Below are 19,199 nucleotides of genomic sequence, written 5' to 3' on the forward strand. Positions count from 1 at the left end.
AATGGGAAAGTAATCCTCCTACTTCATGTGATTGAATTTTCTGTCCTCTTCCTCTCTTGTTTTTTTTTTTTTCTCTCTCTGTTTGTCGGTGTGTCTGATGTCTTTGAAACATCTCTGTTGGGATCTGATGTGGGATGAGTTTCCCCTCTCCACATCTGAGTTAAAAACCTCAGTCCAGCTGACCTTAGACACAGGCTTAGGGAGGAATCCCCCCCCGTGTTACTGCAGGTGGGGCTGCAACAATATTGACTCAGGAACTCGGTTCATTTTATGAGGCTCATGTTCGTTCGTTCGTGTGTGTGTGTGTGTGTGTGTGTGCGCGCGCGCGTGTGTGTGTATGTAGGAGACTAAGATGACGCACAGCAGCTGGAATCTATTCTCGTTTTCAAACAGCCATCATCCAAAAATCTCTTCTCCTCCCTTCTCTTTAAACTCATCTTTCCAATGCCAAAAACAATCCCAATTTTCTGTTCGGTGTCTTCATGGAGAGGAAACGAGAGTTAAAGCTTTTCTTTTTGGTTTGCCACTGTTGGTCTTTAATTCAACAAGACTGCAGTATTAGTGCAAGAGAAACCACGATGTCGGTAAACAAATAAACATTGGTTATTTACACTTAATGGTGGGAAATAGAGTTGCGGTTTTTGGAATCGAGTAAAACAGCAGCTTAGCTTCAAGCTAGCCAAAGTAGTACACATGTTGCCCACAACAACTGGGCTGCAGTGCCTCATTTGCACATAGTGATGAGCTGTACTTCCAATGTCCTGCTGAAAAGAGAAAAAGCAACCTAGATTCAGAAAGTCCAATCAGGGTGAGCGAAAAGTGCCAAAAGGTTGTCCATATGGAAACTCACTGTGTGGTCACCTGTTGACACTGGACAGTTGCGACGGCCAGTAAGACACGCTGGTGACTTCAGGGTCTAATTAGGTTGCATTTTAAGTTGCGCTCTGTTTGACTGTCCATGGTTTTATATCAGCTGGGAATCTTAACTACACGTCTCTCTCCCCTCATTTCCTGTAAATCTTTATACTGAAACCTGAATGTTGACTTGATGTGTTTGTCAGAGCTACATAGTTCTGGTATTTCAGGGACATTATGATTACTGTGCTTTTCCTCTCTACAAGAGCAGATATACACTATTGTTACCTCCACAAGGAGGTCATGTTACAGTCCATACAGTCCAGTTTGTTGATTCCTCTCTTTGTCAGCAACATTGTGGGAGGACTGCTGGTCTGATTTCTATGAAACTTGGTGGAAGGGTGCAGTATTGGCTAAGAAACTGGGCAGATGCACAACTTATTTTTCACTTTAACAGAGTGCCTTAAGTTTAACCAACATACTTTGATTTGTCTTTGATTTGCAGTATGGATAGTAGTAAACAGGGCTATTGAGCTGCTGTCCAGCCCAGTTGTGAATGGTGTACACCCTTGAACCTTATCCTTACTTTTGCACCAGAATTCTCTCAGACACGCAGCTGCGTTCAGTCTCAGCACAGAAGCGTCATACTGAAGGCTAAAAGTGGTTTACGTGCTTGGAAATAGAGCTCTGGTTAGTTTCCTGAACACCTGATAACCCCCTACCCACCACTCGCCCACTTTCCCTCACACACGCACAAATATAACCAAGCTGTGTGTATGTAGCATGGGTTTAAAAATGGCTTTGGAGGCTCGCTGTTGTGCTTGTGCTTGTAAGTTGGAGACTGAAAAGGAGATGTGGGAGATTGATAAAAGTGAGTGAGCCATGCAGAGTGTGGAGATGGTGATAACTGTGAGATGATGACGGTATGTGATGAAGTGCTCCTTACCGGCAGGGTTTTTATCATGAAACTGATTATATTAAGGTCAAATTAAGCTTGTAAATGAGCAGACTTTAGTTGTTTCCACCCCCGTTTCTGTTTGATGCAACGCTGCGCACAGTCTGGGAGATATTCAGCAGCAGAGTTTACCTCTGCATTTTGAGATCACCTGGGGAACAGTCATAAATATCAACTAGGACAACAACACAACCCTTTGCTTGCAACAAATGAAAGTATGTCTTAAAGCTTGTGATGAGGATGCATCTCCAAAGATGCATACAGAACAAAAGACAAACATTAGGTTGGCTGTGACATGAAATGCTGACAAGTGTTCTGAGCTCTGTGCTTCTCCTTGGGCAGCATTTTATTTGTCTTGTCCCCACACCTGAAGACTCAATAAATATTCTCTCTTTCTGCAAGCAAGCAACTTCCAGTGGTCTTTATGTTTGTCCCAGCCTTTCTGGATCTCTGCACTGGACAAAGATAAAGCTGAAGTAAATCTAAAGAGACACTGTATAATGCACAGTTTAGAGATAATGATTAAAATCTTCTATGACAGTACATGTAACATTTTATTGTGACATTTACTTTTAACCACTATGTCAGTCTTATGCCACTTGAATTTCAAGCCAATAAAATAACAAAAAACAGACAGGACTATTTTTCTTTGGTTTATCCAGTTAAGTACCTGACAGATCAGATAGTTAGAGTCTATGTAACCAAAGCTGCTGAAGGGACTGATGTTGTTGTATAAATTATTTTTAAAAATCTGATAGTTCAGATATTCTCTCTCAGTGTGTAGCCATATTCCCCATTCTTATATACAGTAAACATGCATGCATATATAGAACTGTAGCCTCATAGTGTGATGTTACTTCATACAACTTTGAGTTTTAAAGTTTTATTTTTATGAAGACGAGAAGTGTACCAAATGCACTGTTCTCTTGTAACTCTGAATCCATGCATTCTTCCTCTTCAGACAATAAGAAGAAAGACCACTGAAGTAATTCCAGTAGTGTAACTACAGTGTGTTCATTATCACGAGTGATTAATGTGACTGTTTCTTGCCGGGTGAATGCTAATGATCATTCCTTTAAGAGGTGCGATGTTGCACAGTTAAAACCCAGGAAGAGGTGGCGATGGTGAAAGTGTAAATATTTCAGTAGTTTGATTTTTATTGTGCTTTTTTTTGATTCGTGCAGTGAAACACATTCATTCCAGTCTGAAATGAATTTGCTGGTTTACAGGCAGGAAAACTACAGTCTGCTTAAAATTTAATCCACCCCTCCCATATCCCTAAAATACACACACACACACACATATGAGAGACAGGCACCAGGTGGGTTCTGGTTTTTTACAACCAGAGAGTGAAGTTTAGTCACTTTCTCATATGAACACAGACATGACCTTCGACCTCTCTCCTGAGGAACCTTTGACTCTGAGGTGTTAGTCAGGAAGACTGATGGGTCAGGGTTATCTCTTACACAGCAGGCTTTCTCTGCACTTTCTCACTTCAAAGAGAGTCTCACACACATTGACATGCACTCTTACAGATGAACTGTTTGTGTGCAGTATTACGAATTAAATGGATTCATATCTGGCATTCCTTAAAGGGAGTCTGGCATTTGACCTAAAATGGGGGACATGAAATGCTACAAATGCTAAACTAGGGGACCTCCCTCATATGAAATTCTCTGTAGCTAATACTGGATTTAAGCTCAATCACTGTATTCATATTGATAGTTTAAAACTTTCATAAAACATTTATATATTTCCCGTTATTATTATTTTTTAAGGATCCCTTAAATTTCTGCTTTAAAAAGGTGTGACTAATATCTACTAACTTGACTTACAACTGGACAGACTAATCATGCAAATCCCTAATTTAAGCCCACCTGATGATTTACTGACTGTCCTGAATTAGTTTGTACTGTTCGCTGTTGAAGAGTAAATAACTGAAACCAATATTAGACAATAAGTAGTGGTAAATAGATAATCGTTTTACCACTAATATCTACAGTGTGTCACCCGCCACCTTGAATACACACACACACACACACACACACACTTTCTGCCACCCGGTTTTCATCAGGTTTTATCTAACTGATAACAGCTATCTACAGTCTTGCCCTACTTTGTGTGCGTGTGTGGGTCATAAATACTCACAATTTCACACACAGTTTAGTCACAGGTTTCACTCATATGCTCTCTCCTGCTCATTACCATACAGCTCTAATATACACACAGTAACTACACACACGGGATAATTAGCCTCAGACTTGACTTGCAGAGGTATGCACACACACACACTACACATCGACCCATCATATAAACACATTCCCACAGTGACAGAAGTAGTCCAGTGGCTGAGACTTTCTAAGCTTCAGCTTGTACCTCCGTGCCTCGTCTTGACTGTGACTCTGTGATGTGTGTGTTTGACAGACAGTGTGTGGCAGGTCTTATCTGAGCTGTTGTGTGGTGACATACTGCTGCATTAGTGCTTCCTGCCAGCCCGTGTGCTGTTTCGAAATAAAAAAGCTGTTAAGGATTATTAGAGTGAAAGCTGCCAAAAAGGATAAACTGAACAGTTTGTTCTTGTTTTGCCCGCACATTTTACATTTTGCAATTTTGAGTGTTTAGCTGACACGCTCAAATAAGATTTAAAAATGCAAGCTGCTATAAACGAGGAGTTTGAAGTCAAGGTTTTGTTCTACAAGGTCAAATGAATTTGTCCTTTGTCATGTTTTTTTTTCTAGTGAGAGATTCTGTGCTATTTTCCCATTTAGATAGATAGGTAGATATGGTACTTAAATTAAATTACAGATTTGAAATAAAGCTAATGTCAGTTTAAAAAAAATCTGACTAAAGTTGCTGGGTTTTGTAAGACCCAGCAGCATATGTGCTGTGTATTCAGTGAGTTGTTTTACTTTTTCTTTTAGAGACACGTCACACCCTCCATTCACATTTGTTATTTTGTTTGCTCTGTGTGGTTTTCATCCAAGTGTGCTGTGGAGTCCTCATGCTCGTGGTTGTTTGGAGCGTAGGGAGCAAAATGCCATACAAATAAATAAATAATACATTCACCAAGTCTAATGTACGCTTTTAAGGACGATGTGCTTAAACAAAGCTAAATTTTAGAGATGCAGTTAACATAACATTTATTTAGCTGACAGTTTTATACAGACGCCTTACAGGAAATGCACTCCACTATTTCTTCTCATGGCTACAGTAACTCTGAAGTTTATCATGGGACTATGGCTTAGAAATAAAGAAAAGTTGGACTGGGCCACAGCATTCAAGTGTGGACTTTTAGGACCTGGTCATGGTATATAAATATATGTGTGTAAAAGTGCATATTGCCATCAACATGGAGGTGTGGATATGGACCCTGACCTGGGGACATGAGTCACTAGGACTGTACCATGTCCTGGAGGAATGGGGGAGTAGGGCTGCTGCTGGAGTTGAACTACATGTGGTTGTACTTGTCCGTTCCGTCTTGTGGTTGTACCAGGCATTGTGTTAATTATCCTGGACTGGCCCTTAGCTGGGCTTTGTTTGAACCCAAGTGGACTAGTGTCTCCACAGTAACAGTTACCAGTGCGCTTACACAGGCTTGACAATGGCAACCCTCAGTGACCCACATTCCAGCAGTAAATCACAACACACACACACACAGAAACACACATTCCTGGCTACACCCTTGCCTATCGAAACTATGCTCTGTGTTTCCACTCTGCCTGACTGTGTCTCTGTCAAACCTTGGGGGGAGGGGGGCAATGGGTGAGAAAAAGATGGAGGCAGGAAAGTTTTGCCTTCCCTGTTTTTGCTTACTCTTTCTTTCTACATTGATAAATCAGTCTTGTCTGTAGGCCACACACACGCTCAGTCTGTCTCTTTAGAAAGTTGTTCGGCCAGTTGTCTACCCTTCTTAAATGCTGGCAAGGTCTCTTTTTGTGAAATTCAAAAGTACTTTGTTGGCATCCAGACAGGTGAGTTACCTGTGCTGTAGAGTCACCACAGGCAGGGTTTTCCTGCCACCACTGTTGAAGACACAGCATCCTTTCTCTAGCATCATGAACAAGAGCGTGCTTTTGTGAAATGAAGCCTTATAGAATATAATGTCAAAAGAACATATCAGTGATTCTCTTTAGGAAAACTCACCAGTTATATTCAGAGTTTTAAAATCCCTTCAGGGCATTGCCAAAATAACCTGGGTTAAAAGATCCAAGTTAACTGTCATGTTTAATCTTTGTCTTGCTCTCAAACTTGTGGCCACTCAACTAAACTCCTTTTTCCAGGACAGCCAAAATGTCTTCTTGCCCTTGTCTTTATTTAATTCCAACTTTCTGAGCTATAAATTGTGGTTTTGTGCTGGCTGGTATTGTGCTGCAGTTAGCTACATGTTTGCTCCCATTTTACTGTGATAGTTAAGCATCCGGGTTGACTTGACTGGACTGGTACAGGACCCCCTTTACTGTCCTGCGGATTTGTTTTTTTGCTGAGTGAAATGGTGTCCTCTGTTCATTTTGACATTAGAGAAATAGCACAAACAAACTCCCTCTTAATGTCAAGCATCAAGCTCCTATGTAGACTATGCATGGCTCTCACACCTTTTTAAAGCAGTTGAAATGAAATGTGTTACTTATGATTGCTTCCATACTAGTTTTGTAGAGCTTTAAGACATTCTTGTTATGAAGTAGACTCGGTGGAGATAGAAATGTCAGTATGTAGATGTAGATATCAAACTAATACCTACACCCACATACAGTGTAGACAGCCTTGGGTGTCTTTGTCAGTCTGCTGCTTTTGCATCCTGCATTGGCACTAACTAAGAGAGGTTTACTTAGACCGATTAGGAAATTTTAGAGCACTGCCTCTTTTTATTATTAAAGGATGTTCCTGAAGTCAGTTACAGTGTGCAGGGATTGATATGTGGTTTGACAGGCAGGTCAGTGAATGACTGAACAACCTGCTGACTCAGCCAGTGGTGCTTCCTATCCTCCTGAGACAGTCAAGGCTGCTGAACTGTCACCTTACTGGACAGTCCTGCAATGATAATTACTGCAGCCTTTGAATAAGCTGACTTGAAATAAATAAACCGTGTTCTTTGATGCCCATTGATGATGTCTTTGATGATGTAGATGTGTTACAGTTTGCATGTAAACTTGAACATAATGAATGTAGTCTATATTTCTTTATATTTGTGCAGTTAAACCACCCACCTCAACAATTTGTATAATCAACAGATTGTGGACTCACAGTCTTACTCTGTCTCTTGAACAGGACTTAGAGTTCCATGGCGTGATGCGGTTCTACTTCCAGGACCGGGTTGCCGGTAACTTTGCCACCAAGTGCATCAGAGTGTCCAGCACAGCAACAACACAGGACGTCATCGAGACGTTAGCCGAGAAATTCAGACCAGACATGAGGATGCTCTCCTCGCCTAAATACTCCCTGTATGAGGTCCATGTCAGTGGCGGTGAGTCCCTTAGACTTTCAATGAGAAGGAGACGAGAGAATGTTGACCCGCGCAACTAAGACGAAATAATCTAAATTATTCAACAAATGTTTCAGTGAGAGGCATAAAAATAATTTGACACAGTTGACTCTCAGATGAACTGGTGTCTCTCCCACTGTGTGTGTGTGTGTGTGTGTGTGTGTGTGTGTGTGTGTGTGTGTGTGTGTTAGAAGAGCGTCAGCTGGACTTGGACGAGAAGCCTCTTGTTGTTCAGCTGAACTGGAACAAAGACGACAGAGAGGGACGCTTTGTCCTGAAGAATGAGAACGACATCCTTCCCAAGGTAAGCTGCTCTTTTAATGTTGTCTGTTGAGCTATTTAACCACCAACCAGTCGGTTTACGAGTGAGCTGACATGTCCAACCATTCATTCATTTTGTCATCTACCACCTGATGTCTCAACTTCCTTACACCTTACAAAAATGAAACAAAAATATCACGGATACGAGCGCTTCCATCTTGTGCTGATAGCGTCACTCGGAGCCAAAGTTTCGCGCAGTAGTGATTAGCGACGGAACAATAGGATTGAGTTCCCGCCCACACACCCGTCCGACCCAATCACAAGCAGTGATCAGCTGTCAATCATGATTGCATCAAATAACTACTTAAAACTAAACTTAGCAAGGTTACTCTCATAGTCCCTTAACAGCCTGTGCTCACTCTTCTTTTCCTCTTACTAGAAGAGTCAGAGTAACGGGCCAGAGAAGGAGAAGGATGGAGTGATCCAGAACTTCAAGAGGACTTTGTCCAAGAAGGAGAAGAAGAAAGAAAAGAAGAGGGAGAAGGAGTTCGCCCGAATCCCTGATGGAGACGAGCAGGCGCTCAGCCGGGAGGACGGGTAACTCACACACACTCAAAGTCATCCATCTTACTGTCCTGCCCTTACATCCTCTCAGTCCTTGGAGAGGATCTTTTTTTTTTTTTTTTTTAAAGCCAAGAAAAGCACAGAAGGCTCCAGGAGAGGAAAGAACAGTAATTTAAACTTTGACCTTTCTGTTTCTCTGTTTGTATTTTTTTCCTCTGCTTATTGTTTCTGCTCCCTCATCATTTGTTTTCTTCATTTTGCGGTTTAGGGAAAACAGTCGTCTGGCAGCAGAGGTTTACAAGGACATGCCGGAGACCAGTTTCACCAGGACAATCTCCAACCCAGAGGTGGTGATGAAGAGGAGACGCCAGCAGAAACTGGAGAAACGCATGCAGGAGTTCATGAGCAGTGATGGGAGGCCCGACTCGGGTACTTAAACTGTTTGATCTGTTGAATTCTACACATCTTGTTTCCTAGTCCTTCGTAGGTTTCCCAGACCCTGCCAAACCCAGCTTATTTCTCATCATCCAGTCATGCATAGTTCAGTCCCATAGCTTCCATAGTTAATAGACAGAAAACCAGGACGGTGAGTTCACAGTTGTTCTGAGGTAGTTCATTGCTGCGGGTCCACATAAGGGTGTGAAGAAACACACCCAGGAGCTTAATGGGTTTCCTTATGATGAAGTAGAAGGAGTTTTAAATCGCAAAGACTTTTTCTACTGCTGTCTGTTGAGATGCGGCACCAAGGCAAGAGGGTCTGAGTCCGTTCAGTAGTGAAGAGCTCGATGGCTTCTCTACAAGAACTCCAGATCATCTCTGCAGAGATCAGAGGATTTGTTTTAAGGACCACCAGTCGGACCTTTATGGCCTAGTAGCTCGACATGAGTCTGCATCCTGATGGCCAGTGGGTTTGACAAACCAATATGATCTGAGCAGGTGGGATTTACAGAAGAGAAGCCATCTTTCTATCTGCTCAGGTAGCCATAGTTAGTTAAAGGATAAACTTTAGTTATATTATTAGCTAGTTTAGTATGGAAAAGTAGCAGCAACATGGTGACAAACATGGACAAGATTGATGCCACTGTACAAGTTATTGTAGGTAAACTTACAGATCAACACAGCTGCCACTGCAGCTTTTGCTGAAAAACTCATTATGGATGATGATAGAGGAATACAAAGACCTGCTCCCAGGGTGAATATGACACCATGCAGAGATTCATTTTTCCGAACGGCTGTAACAAATCACACAGCTAAAAACAGAGTTGGATTGGCTGCAGAATAAGTCTGAATGTCTGTGTGGCTTAAGACAAGCCTTAAGAGGAAATCTGCAGAGCGGCCTGAAAAATCACAGCTCACTGCTGCTCCTTATCCAGTGAGAAATCTGCAAAGAGAGAAATCTGCAGGAGAAGAAACAGCTGGTAGCTCAGTAGCTGTCATCACTACCAGTAGTGTTTATACAAAGTAATGAGTGAAGGGACTGGATACATATGGAAATAAGCTGTTTTTTTTAATCAAAATAGTCAAATATAACCCACCCTTGCAGTCATTCCTCATCATGTTCACATCAGCTGGTCCTCAGAAGGCCATATGTTGAGGGAAACTCTCACGCTGACATGTTTGCAAACACCGAAAGACATGCGTACACATTTGATTCAACGAAACAAACATGCTGGCTGGTTCGGTGTGTGACACAGGCATTGCCTAATCACTCTGCCAGACAGACAGATGGACCACTGAACCGACTCTAAAAACAGCTTTAACCGCTGTCCACATACGGTAGACACACACACACACACACACACACACACACCCCCGGTAGGAAGGGATGGCTTGTGGTTAGACAGTGACGTTCTTCCAGCACAAAGTGCTATTTTAAACAAGCTCATTTTATGTAATGCCTCTAAAAATCCTGTTTGTTTGGCTGAAGGCTCCCTTGTGGGATTTATGAAAGTGATCATTTCTAGTTGACACATCACAGTCACACTGTTGTGTGTGTGCCTCCACTTGAACGCACGGTACATTTTATGAGCATTACAGTCAGTCTAAGAAAAAGAAAATGAATTCAGTAGTTCAGCATGTTTCCAAGTCATGAACAGAACTGTCATCTATTTACATTTATATATGTATAAGAGTTGCCTCATTTATCCTGATTCAGTCTTAATTTCTCTGGTTTTGGTTGATGTTTTGTGTCCTGTGCTCTGAACTGCGTAGGTGAAACGGCTGAATATTGGGACAACTTTTGAGCAAATGCAATTTTTTTTTTTACATTAAAATATTTTCTTTGCAACAAATATATTTTTGCTCTCTGAGTATTGGAGCAGCTAATGATCAGATAACCAGCAGGTGGTTTGTCATCACACCGTATGGCTGACAAAATGTGTGTGTCGCACTCTCCCGCAGGAGGCACTTTGCGGATATACGCTGACAGTCTGAAGCCCAACATCCCATATAAGACCATCCTGCTCTCCACGAGAGACACGGCTGACTTTGCTGTGGTGGAGGCGTTGGAGAAGTATGGCCTGGAGAAGGAGAACCCCAGAGAGTACTGCATCGCCCGGGTAACACCGTTTATCCGACTACAGCCTCTCAACCTTTTACTTCACCGTCTAATTCCCACTAAACACACACCTCTTCCACCCTCTTATTTCACCATTAAACACATCCATCCTCTCAAATAGACACTGCATACCAAAAACATCAAAAAGTTAAACTAGTTTTAGTATAACTTGGTTTTAACTTCTACATTTGTGGAACATGAGGTTTTGTGACTTTTGAGTCCTTCCAGCTGCAGTGGACACCATTGAAAGATATCACACTGAGTATTCTCATATTTGCTCACATCACCTCATTTATCATAATTTGGCAAATTGAGAATAATGTCGGCCATTTCCCACTGCTGACTGCCTACACCCTCCTAGTTCTCCATGAAACACACCCTCTGTCTTCCTATCTCATCAATAAACACCTCCATCATCCTTCTGAGGGCCTCTGCAGAGGACGGACAAGGTCATGGTCATGTGCGCAAGAACACGCATGCAGACACACACATATAAATGCACACACTCTTCACTGGGCCGCCAGATTGAAACAGAATGCTACTTGGCACTAAAACCTTTGGGAGGAATGCAATTCAATTGCTTTCAGACTGAGTGCTATTGCAGCAGCAGATGCTCTCTGTCTGTGTGTGTATGTGTGTGTCATTCGCTTTAGGTGTGTGTGTGCGTGCCCGTAACATTGAACTTGGCTGCCCTCTCCACATCCTATCCCATATCTATCCTCTCAGATGGACTCTGGCTATGACCAGTCATATGAAACAGCTCCTCCCACAGCCAATACAGTGGAAGACCCTCTAGAGACCATGCACACATGTGGGCGTGCGCACACACACACTAACGCAGTTGATGGTCGGTAGCAATTTGCTGATGAGAGGAAAGCACAGGGAAAGTCCATTAGGTTAGTGAGCATGAGAAATAAGCGCGGCTATACCAGCTAGTAGCCTGTCAGCCTGTGTGTTTATGTTCGGGCGAGCGGAATGTTAACGGAGATGAGACTCAGCGGGATGAAGATATGTGGGGCAGCTGCGATATTCTGTAAAAGAAATAAGACAAAACTGCAATATTTATGAAGCCTGAGAACATGATGTCATTCTGAAAAGTAAACCTTTGGGAACACAGCACAGTGGTTCATACGCTGGTTAATGGCTCATCACAGGAACTTAAGAAACTATAAATGTATTCCCCAACAACGGCTAAGAATCTTGAATTTTAAATCATATCAGTTAATGGGAACACACGGTCCTCTGGAAATGGAAACATTCAGTGCCGACTTTAGGAAGATTTCGGTTCTTTCTCTTTCTGTGATATTGATTAAAATTCTCTCAGGATCTCAAAGTACGTCTGTGTGAATCGCGTGAGTAGTAACACATTCTGCGAGAGGCCATCTTGGTCAGCTGTGGTCCTGTCATTGGTGACCTTCAGTATGTTTAGTCTTTCTTGTGTTCTGTGCAGCAAGATGACAAGTCCGGTAAGGAGGTGATCCTGGACGATGCCGAGTGTCCGCTGCAGATCTTCAGGGATTGGCCTGCTGACAGAGGTAATACACACAGAAACAAGTTTTCTCTCTCTCTCTCTCTCTTACATGTTTGTCTCACACTCCAGTTCCTCTCTTTTTTTGGTCGCTACCACCCCCTCATGCTGCCTTGTAGTCATTACAACTCACTTGCTCTTGCAGGGTAGTTGGGTTGGGCTTTTTTTTAATTTTTAATTTTTTTTTTTTTTACGATTTGAAATGACTATACATAAAGACATGTCGAGAATTATCTGATCTTTCCAAATGATTTATCATCGGATCATCTTTTTGGCAAAAAATATGACATTTCATTGTAATATTCTAAAACTCTTACTGTGTCGTGTGTCAGGAGCTCTAGTGTTCCAGCTGAAGAAGAGACCCCCTGACTATCAGGGGAGGAAGGGAAGGAAGGTGGACGACAAGGGCCTGCGAGGAAAGGACGGCAGCACCAGCAGCAGTAGCTCCCTGCCGCCCGAGAAACTGCCTTACCTGGTGGAGCTGAGTCCAGGTAGAACCACAACACACACACACACACACGTGCACACAGCACCATAATGTTAGCTGTAGTATCCATTGGCAGTTGTGGCCATAGCAGCTCTGCTCTGAACACTGCTCCTATGACAGGTAGTGGCCAGCACAATATTATTAACAGTTATTCAAGGGTCAGGGGGTCTTCCTGTCACCGCTGAGGTGAGTGAATCACATGTGGCTATATTATGGATCCCAGCTGTTCTGCTTTCTGTTCCTCTTCAGAATATAAAAGTCTCTGCAGGAGCTCAAGAATTACTATAAATCTGTACTGGAGATGGATGATAGTCTGCCTGACTTTTATTTAACACTCAGAAGTGCTGCAGCTCCATTCTGAAAACTGGAAGCTATCAGACCAGATGTCACTGCAGTATTATAAGCCACAAAAGAAGGTTTTAGTTTAAGGTTTAAGGTTTTCTTAAATGGCACCAATTCATGGCTACACCTTTTAACTGTAGCGCTGCTAGCATTAGAAACCATTTGTCAGATAACAGCAGAGAATGAATTTTGAGGGGAATATTTGGAGATTGACCTCGGTCAAATGACGTAAGAAAGTTATTAAATGCAGATTTGAAAGGAATTATTATTATTTTTGCTTGAAGTACAGAAATATCTAAGCCAACAATCCAATGCAGAGTCCAACTGACTTTAAAAAATCTCTCCAACAAATCCTGCACCAGAACAAGTGCGAATGTGGCGACCAGACTCAAATGAACATGTGTCAGTTATTTATATCAGGCTATTTTTAAGGTGGGTTTTTGTCTGAACAGAGGTAGGTTGGACAATTTGAGTATAGCAAAAGGTAAGTTGCTGGCACTCGTGGACAATAGAAAATCCTTGTATGGAGACATAATTGTGTTGGAACACCCAAATGTATAGAACCATTTTTGGAACCATACCTGAGTCTTGCTCAGTGTGACATTATCCAACCCTAACAGCTTGTTTCCTTCTACTGATCCCTTTCTCTTGAGCTTTGTCTGTCATTTGCCTCATGCCATTAACTTATCCGGCCTGATGGTAGCCCAAACACTTCTATGCACCTAAGTGGTTTGAATGGCAGTGCTCAGATTGTGTTTGGGAACCAGTGGGTCTGGTCCAGGAATGTACTAACACCTCTACTTCATCTGCTGTCAGGTTGAAGGGTCACTCTCTGTGGAAAACAGCCAAGATGGGGAATTGGTCTGGTGGCTCCTAAATAATGTGTGTGTGTGTGTGTGTGTGTGTGTGTGTGTGTGTGTGTGTGTGTGTGTGTGTGTGTGTGTGTGTGTGTGTGTGTGTGTGTGTGTGTGTGTGTGTGAGACAGTTCCTTAACTTCCTCGATAACTAATTAAGATCAGCACAGCGGGTAAGATTATGTAAAATTCACCCCAACATCAAAAATACAATTTTCTGTTGCAGTGGATCCATCTAGATTGTTTTGATGTGAGTTGGGGACTTTTGTGGATATGTTCGCTGTAGAGACGTCTGCCTTCTCTTAGTGGAACTAGATGGATAATATATCATGATCTGCTGCAAAACCCGTGAGGTTTGAGGTTTATGTTCAAGTGTTGGCTGTATGGCTATAAAGTTACTCAACAGCCACACAATCACATTCATGGTATATTATTTACTTCCTTAACGCTCGTATTTGATCCCCTTGCTGTGCATCGTTCTGGCCGTCATATTATTGGATAGTGCTGCACATGAATGCATGTTCATACATGTGACAGGGTTATCAGCTTAATGTTACTGTTAGAGGACCCATGTTTACCTGATCTGTGCTCTGTCACAAACCGCTCTGTTGAGCTACTCGTATTTACGTGCCACCGTGGCTTGGTTTCAGCGAATTCACCTGCTACAACACAAAGTCACCCACCTTTGGCTGGTGTCTGGTGCCAGGTTCCAACCATAGTCTGTTCTATTAACTGGTGGCTGCTATATTTTGCTATATAAAAGCCCTCTGTGTTACAGCTATTTAGGTTAATTATACAAATGTAAGTTCAAGCAGTTACGGCTTAATTTCAGATAAAAGTAGCATTTCTTTGGATCATAAATGTAGACAAAGAAAGGCCCTCAGAAATATTCTGTGTGTGTGTGTGTGTGTATGTATGTGTGTGCCTCCATGCAATTAATAGGGTTAACAAGGTGATGCTGCATTTTTCCTCCTTGCTGCATTTTCACCCTCTGCTATGTGTCTGTTTTCTTTCCCACCTTCTTATGGCATGGTGTGTTTGTGTGTGCGTGGGGCCTTGTGCATGTGTCCTCCTACCTCCGCACCTGCCTGCCTGTTTGCCTAGGGCGAGGGAATCACTATGCCTACTACGCCTATCGGCACCACGAAGGTAAAGACCCACCACACCTCCTCTGTTTCTGTTGCAGTGGCTGATGGGATTGTTAGTCGGAGTTGCACTGATCCCTGACTCCTGATACTGATCAACCCCCTCTCAGTGTGTGTTTTTTGTTTTTGTTCCTTTATATTATGGTGTCGCGATTTCTCTCCAGAAATTTTTGACTGAGTGATAAAGAGTCAGTTCTGTTTCCTTGTGCTTTACATACCCGGACTACAGGCCATTTAGACTGGAGACTATTTTAATGTGGTAGTTAAAAGGAATAATTGGAACTTGTGGAATTAAAATACTTTCTTGCAAAGAGTCAGGTGAATAAATGCCTGTAGCCACCTTTAGCTTCATCTTTGCCCTGATAGACATGAGAGTGATCTTAATCTTTTCATATAACTCGACAAGAAAGCCCATCAGTTAATTTCCTTCCAGTCAAACTACTCTGTTGAGAGCTATTTTGGAAATTATTATACTTTAAAAAATAAAAAATAATGAATGCAGCTTCAGAGTTTCAGAATAAAAACCAAGTGCGAAATTCTTTTTACATCTCAAAAACATTCTTACTGTCAGGTACGGTAAAGTTGTTCATTTGATCCCTTAACCATTTGATGAAAGCTTATATAATATTTGTTCTCTATGCACCACATTCAGAAGAAAACTCTGTGGCTGTAAAGAGCCAAGCTGGCTTGGTTGCCTCGTTATATTAGCACTCTGTTGATGTTTTTTTTCTGCATTATTTTTGGAAGGTTGTCCTGTGGTTTTTCTGATACCCATTCATTTGTCCCAGAATCTTTTTTTTCCCCAGAGCAGCCAGTGTTTCCCCTTTTTCTTTAGTGAACTAATACGCTTTGCTTTTTACTAAAATCCTGTTTACTAATAATAAATAATTGCTCTGCAGCCCCATTATCCACCTGCATTTTATACCACATTAGTAGAATACACTTCACTGCACTGTAATTTGTACTGACTTTTTCCAGTTGAAGTGATTGATGGATTCCATGCTTGTCAGCTTTGTGTGGACAGTCGATATGAATGTGAGGTTGAACGTGTACACTACAGCACTTCTTGTTTTGAATTTGTTGTGAGGAACCCCCCCCTCGTCCATCCTCTCGGTGCTAAATGTGAGCGTTCGTGTGTGTTTGTGCGTGTGTAGACGGATCCGACTCACGGGACAAACCAAAGCTGTACCGTCTTCAGCACAGCATCACCGAGGTCGGCTCAGACTGCACAGAGGACGGAGCCATCCAGGTACCTTCATCACTGACACACTCATTCTTATTCCAAAATCACACTGGAATCAGAAGTTAGAAAGAAGGAAATTTAACCTTTTGACGTTTAAACTTCCATTTTTCAAAGAGGACATGACAGATTTTGGATGTATGTGTGGAAATGGTACCTTCAGATTTGGGTGTTGCTAGGAGATTTCACGGTGAACGTGACTTTATGGGTTTTGTTCCCTCCCTTTTTTTAAACCAAGCCAACTTAGCTTTATTGATATATCTTTTGTGATTTCAGACATCTGTTTATATAAAACATTAAATGTGCGGCATGACTTTAAATTTTAAACCTTTTGGTAGTTTTTAGCCAAATAAGTACAAAACAAAAGCCAAAGATTTTTGATATATTTTTTTTTTGTGGCAAAAACAAACTTGAATTTCAGTTAGACTTTTAAGTGAATCTGCAGCCTGATGAAATGTGCACGTGGATTTTTTGCTGATGTATCTGCTGTTGTTGTCCAGCTGCTCGGTCCGGGGATCCTTCCCCACCACTGCAACCTCATGCACAGCGAAGGTATGGTGACTGTGACGCCCCACGGTCCCGACGCAGACACTTTTGTTGACGGCCAGCGGGTTACGGAGACGACGGTGTTGCGTTCGGGCTCTACCCTACAGTTTGGCTCTGCACACGTTTTTAAGTTTGTGGACCCGATGTTCGACCAGGGAGGGAAGAGAGAACCAACTGCCATGATGAGGAGCCGACACAAATCCGGGTGAGTTAGAGGGTTGTTTGTATCCATCTGTGTGGAGGGAAAGTGTTCACCTCTACACTGACACTCCTGGTTCTTCCCGTGTCTCTCTCTCTCTCTCTCTCTCTCTCTAACTCTTGTCCTTTACTTTCTTTTTCCTCTTAATCTTCCTGTGAAGGGATGAGAGAATGAGGTTTGCAGTTGGCAGGCAGAGCGAGAGATGAAGGGAAAGAAAATGGGGGAGGAGGGAAGTCTGGGGTTGGACGGATGGAGCGAATGGGGGAAATGAGAGGAGAGGAAGAGCGGAGGTCTAGGGTTATGGCAGGCAGGCTGCCCTCTAATCTGATCAACATGGTGTTGGGTGTGGCCTCCTGCTCGCTGTCTCTCCATGCACTAACAAGCGACAGAAAGAGGGGAGCACACCAGATAAGAGGAGCTGTTTTAGGGACTAGCGCAGGACAAGAAAAATAGGTTTTCAGTTTGAAATAAATGTCCCTCGTATAACTCAATGGATGACTAACACTGCGAGAAAGGAAGAGAGGTGTGTAAGTAAGCAACACTGTAACTCATGCTGCGTGTGTGTGTTTTTCTGCATGAATCACTTCTTTCAAACGATTCAAGGTTAGAAGTTAGACTTTCTGGTTTTTCTTGAAAAGCTGGTCTCGTGGAGTTTTTTTTAAGGTCCACCATGTAACTTTGTGTGTTTCTAAAGTTGACTTAAGTAGCTGAACATATTTAAAGTCAATGAAAGAGTGCCAGATTTGTCTTTATAAGAACAAAGTGAACATTTTGGTAAAGTAATTGGAACAGAAGAAAGTAGATAACTGTAAAGTTAAAGGTACATTTTATCCATGACACTTTTTTAGTTATTCCAGCAACAGTGCAATAGTTTGTTTTTTTTTGTGTGTTTATTTGTTGGCTTTGCACACTGGTTGAATACACACATAAGACTCCTCGGTGTGGTGTCACTGATTCACTCACAGATGGAACAGTGATGCTGGTTAATCATATATTCAGATGTGGTGCAGGAATCCCGCAGGGCTTGTGCACTTTGCTCGTCTCACGCTTTGAGAGTCTCTGGTACAGTTTTGTCTTCCAAAGACTCCTGTCAGGTGATTCTGATTATCACCTACAACCACAGAGCGAAATGTGATCAACCAAGTGAGCTGGAATGAAAACCTGCAGGGTCCTCGTGCTGTGAGCCAAAACCCTGTCCTTCCATTTTTGTCTTAAGGAATAAAATACTGCTTATGTTTAATATTCAGTCGACTCAGGTCTTCAGTTTCATGTTGACACTCCTCTGTCATATACAGCTCACAGTGAATTAATAGGATAACCCTTCAGGCACCAGTATTGATTTTGACTGTTTAACACATGCAACTGCGTTCAGGAACATTGTTGTTTTGTGCTTTTTCACATGTGCCATGGCAACGCCGCAGTAGATGAAGCTCCAGTACAGTGTTTGCTCACAGAACACCTCGTATTGCGGCATCAAATCCTAAGGAATCGTCAAAGCAGTCGTGGATTCAAATATATCATCACAGGAGTCTTGTGATTGGTTTGCTTGATCCACATGGAAGAGCCTTCGCCAGATGGCCGTGCTTGTTTCTGCATTGCTTTCATTCACAACACTGGCCTACCTGCCTTTCCTCTGCGATGTTACTAGGTCTTGAGGTGTGACTTTTGTGGTAGCGATTTCCATGAATATTGATCCCTGGCGGTGCTGAATGACTTATAGGTGACTCCATAATGTGCCCCCTTCGAAAGCTCTAACCCACACCTGTTACAAGACAGAGGGAACGATAAATGAAAGCAATTGAGTTGTCTCTAACATCTGGCTGAGTTACATTAACACCAGCTGTCATTTTTTGCAGCTTAATGTCACCTCAGTCTGGAATACAAGCTTGATGTTGTGGATGTGGATCCCTGTGGTTTTCTGGGCTGCTCTCCAATGGTTCTGCTGTACAAACTTACAAGGATACCTCGGTCATTTGAGCTGGAGGCGCATCATGATGTTTAAAACGATTAGAGCCGCAGTTTTGGCACGTCTGCTGATTTTTAACATCAGAGCCATTTGGCACCAGGTTCTGGCAGTGGAGTGGATGATGTTGCAGCATGTGAGTGTTCAGAACTTTAATCTCTGCCTCTTAACAAGTATTTCACATTGGTCAGTGTGGAGAAGAGCGTGAAAGAAGGGAGAACATA

At 42.4% G+C, this 19,199-nt stretch overlaps 1 protein-coding gene across 9 annotated transcripts in view; it reads left to right on the top strand.

Moving 5' to 3' along the window:
* afdna (afadin, adherens junction formation factor a) overlaps window positions 1-19,199 on the top strand; it is a 91,601-nt gene that overhangs the window by 17,864 nt on the left and 54,538 nt on the right. For 5 of the 9 annotated variants that reach the window (XM_046372453.1, XM_046372455.1, XM_046372459.1 and 2 more), the window contains exons 2-11: window positions 7,076-7,271; window positions 7,481-7,593; window positions 7,990-8,147; window positions 8,383-8,543; window positions 10,515-10,672; window positions 12,122-12,206; window positions 12,532-12,690; window positions 14,987-15,031; window positions 16,182-16,276; window positions 16,768-17,018. In XM_046372453.1, the coding sequence (XP_046228409.1) occupies window positions 7,076-7,271; window positions 7,481-7,593; window positions 7,990-8,147; window positions 8,383-8,543; window positions 10,515-10,672; window positions 12,122-12,206; window positions 12,532-12,690; window positions 14,987-15,031; window positions 16,182-16,276; window positions 16,768-17,018 (1,421 nt within the window). The remainder of the gene's footprint in view (window positions 1-7,075; window positions 7,272-7,480; window positions 7,594-7,989; window positions 8,148-8,382; window positions 8,544-10,514; window positions 10,673-12,121; window positions 12,207-12,531; window positions 12,691-14,986; window positions 15,032-16,181; window positions 16,277-16,767; window positions 17,019-19,199) is intronic. The other 4 variants (XM_046372454.1, XM_046372460.1, XM_046372456.1 and 1 more) reach the window with 3 other exon arrangements.

Source organism: Scatophagus argus, chromosome 19 (genome assembly GCF_020382885.2).
Source record: "Scatophagus argus isolate fScaArg1 chromosome 19, fScaArg1.pri, whole genome shotgun sequence".
NCBI lineage: Eukaryota > Metazoa > Chordata > Actinopteri > Scatophagidae > Scatophagus > Scatophagus argus.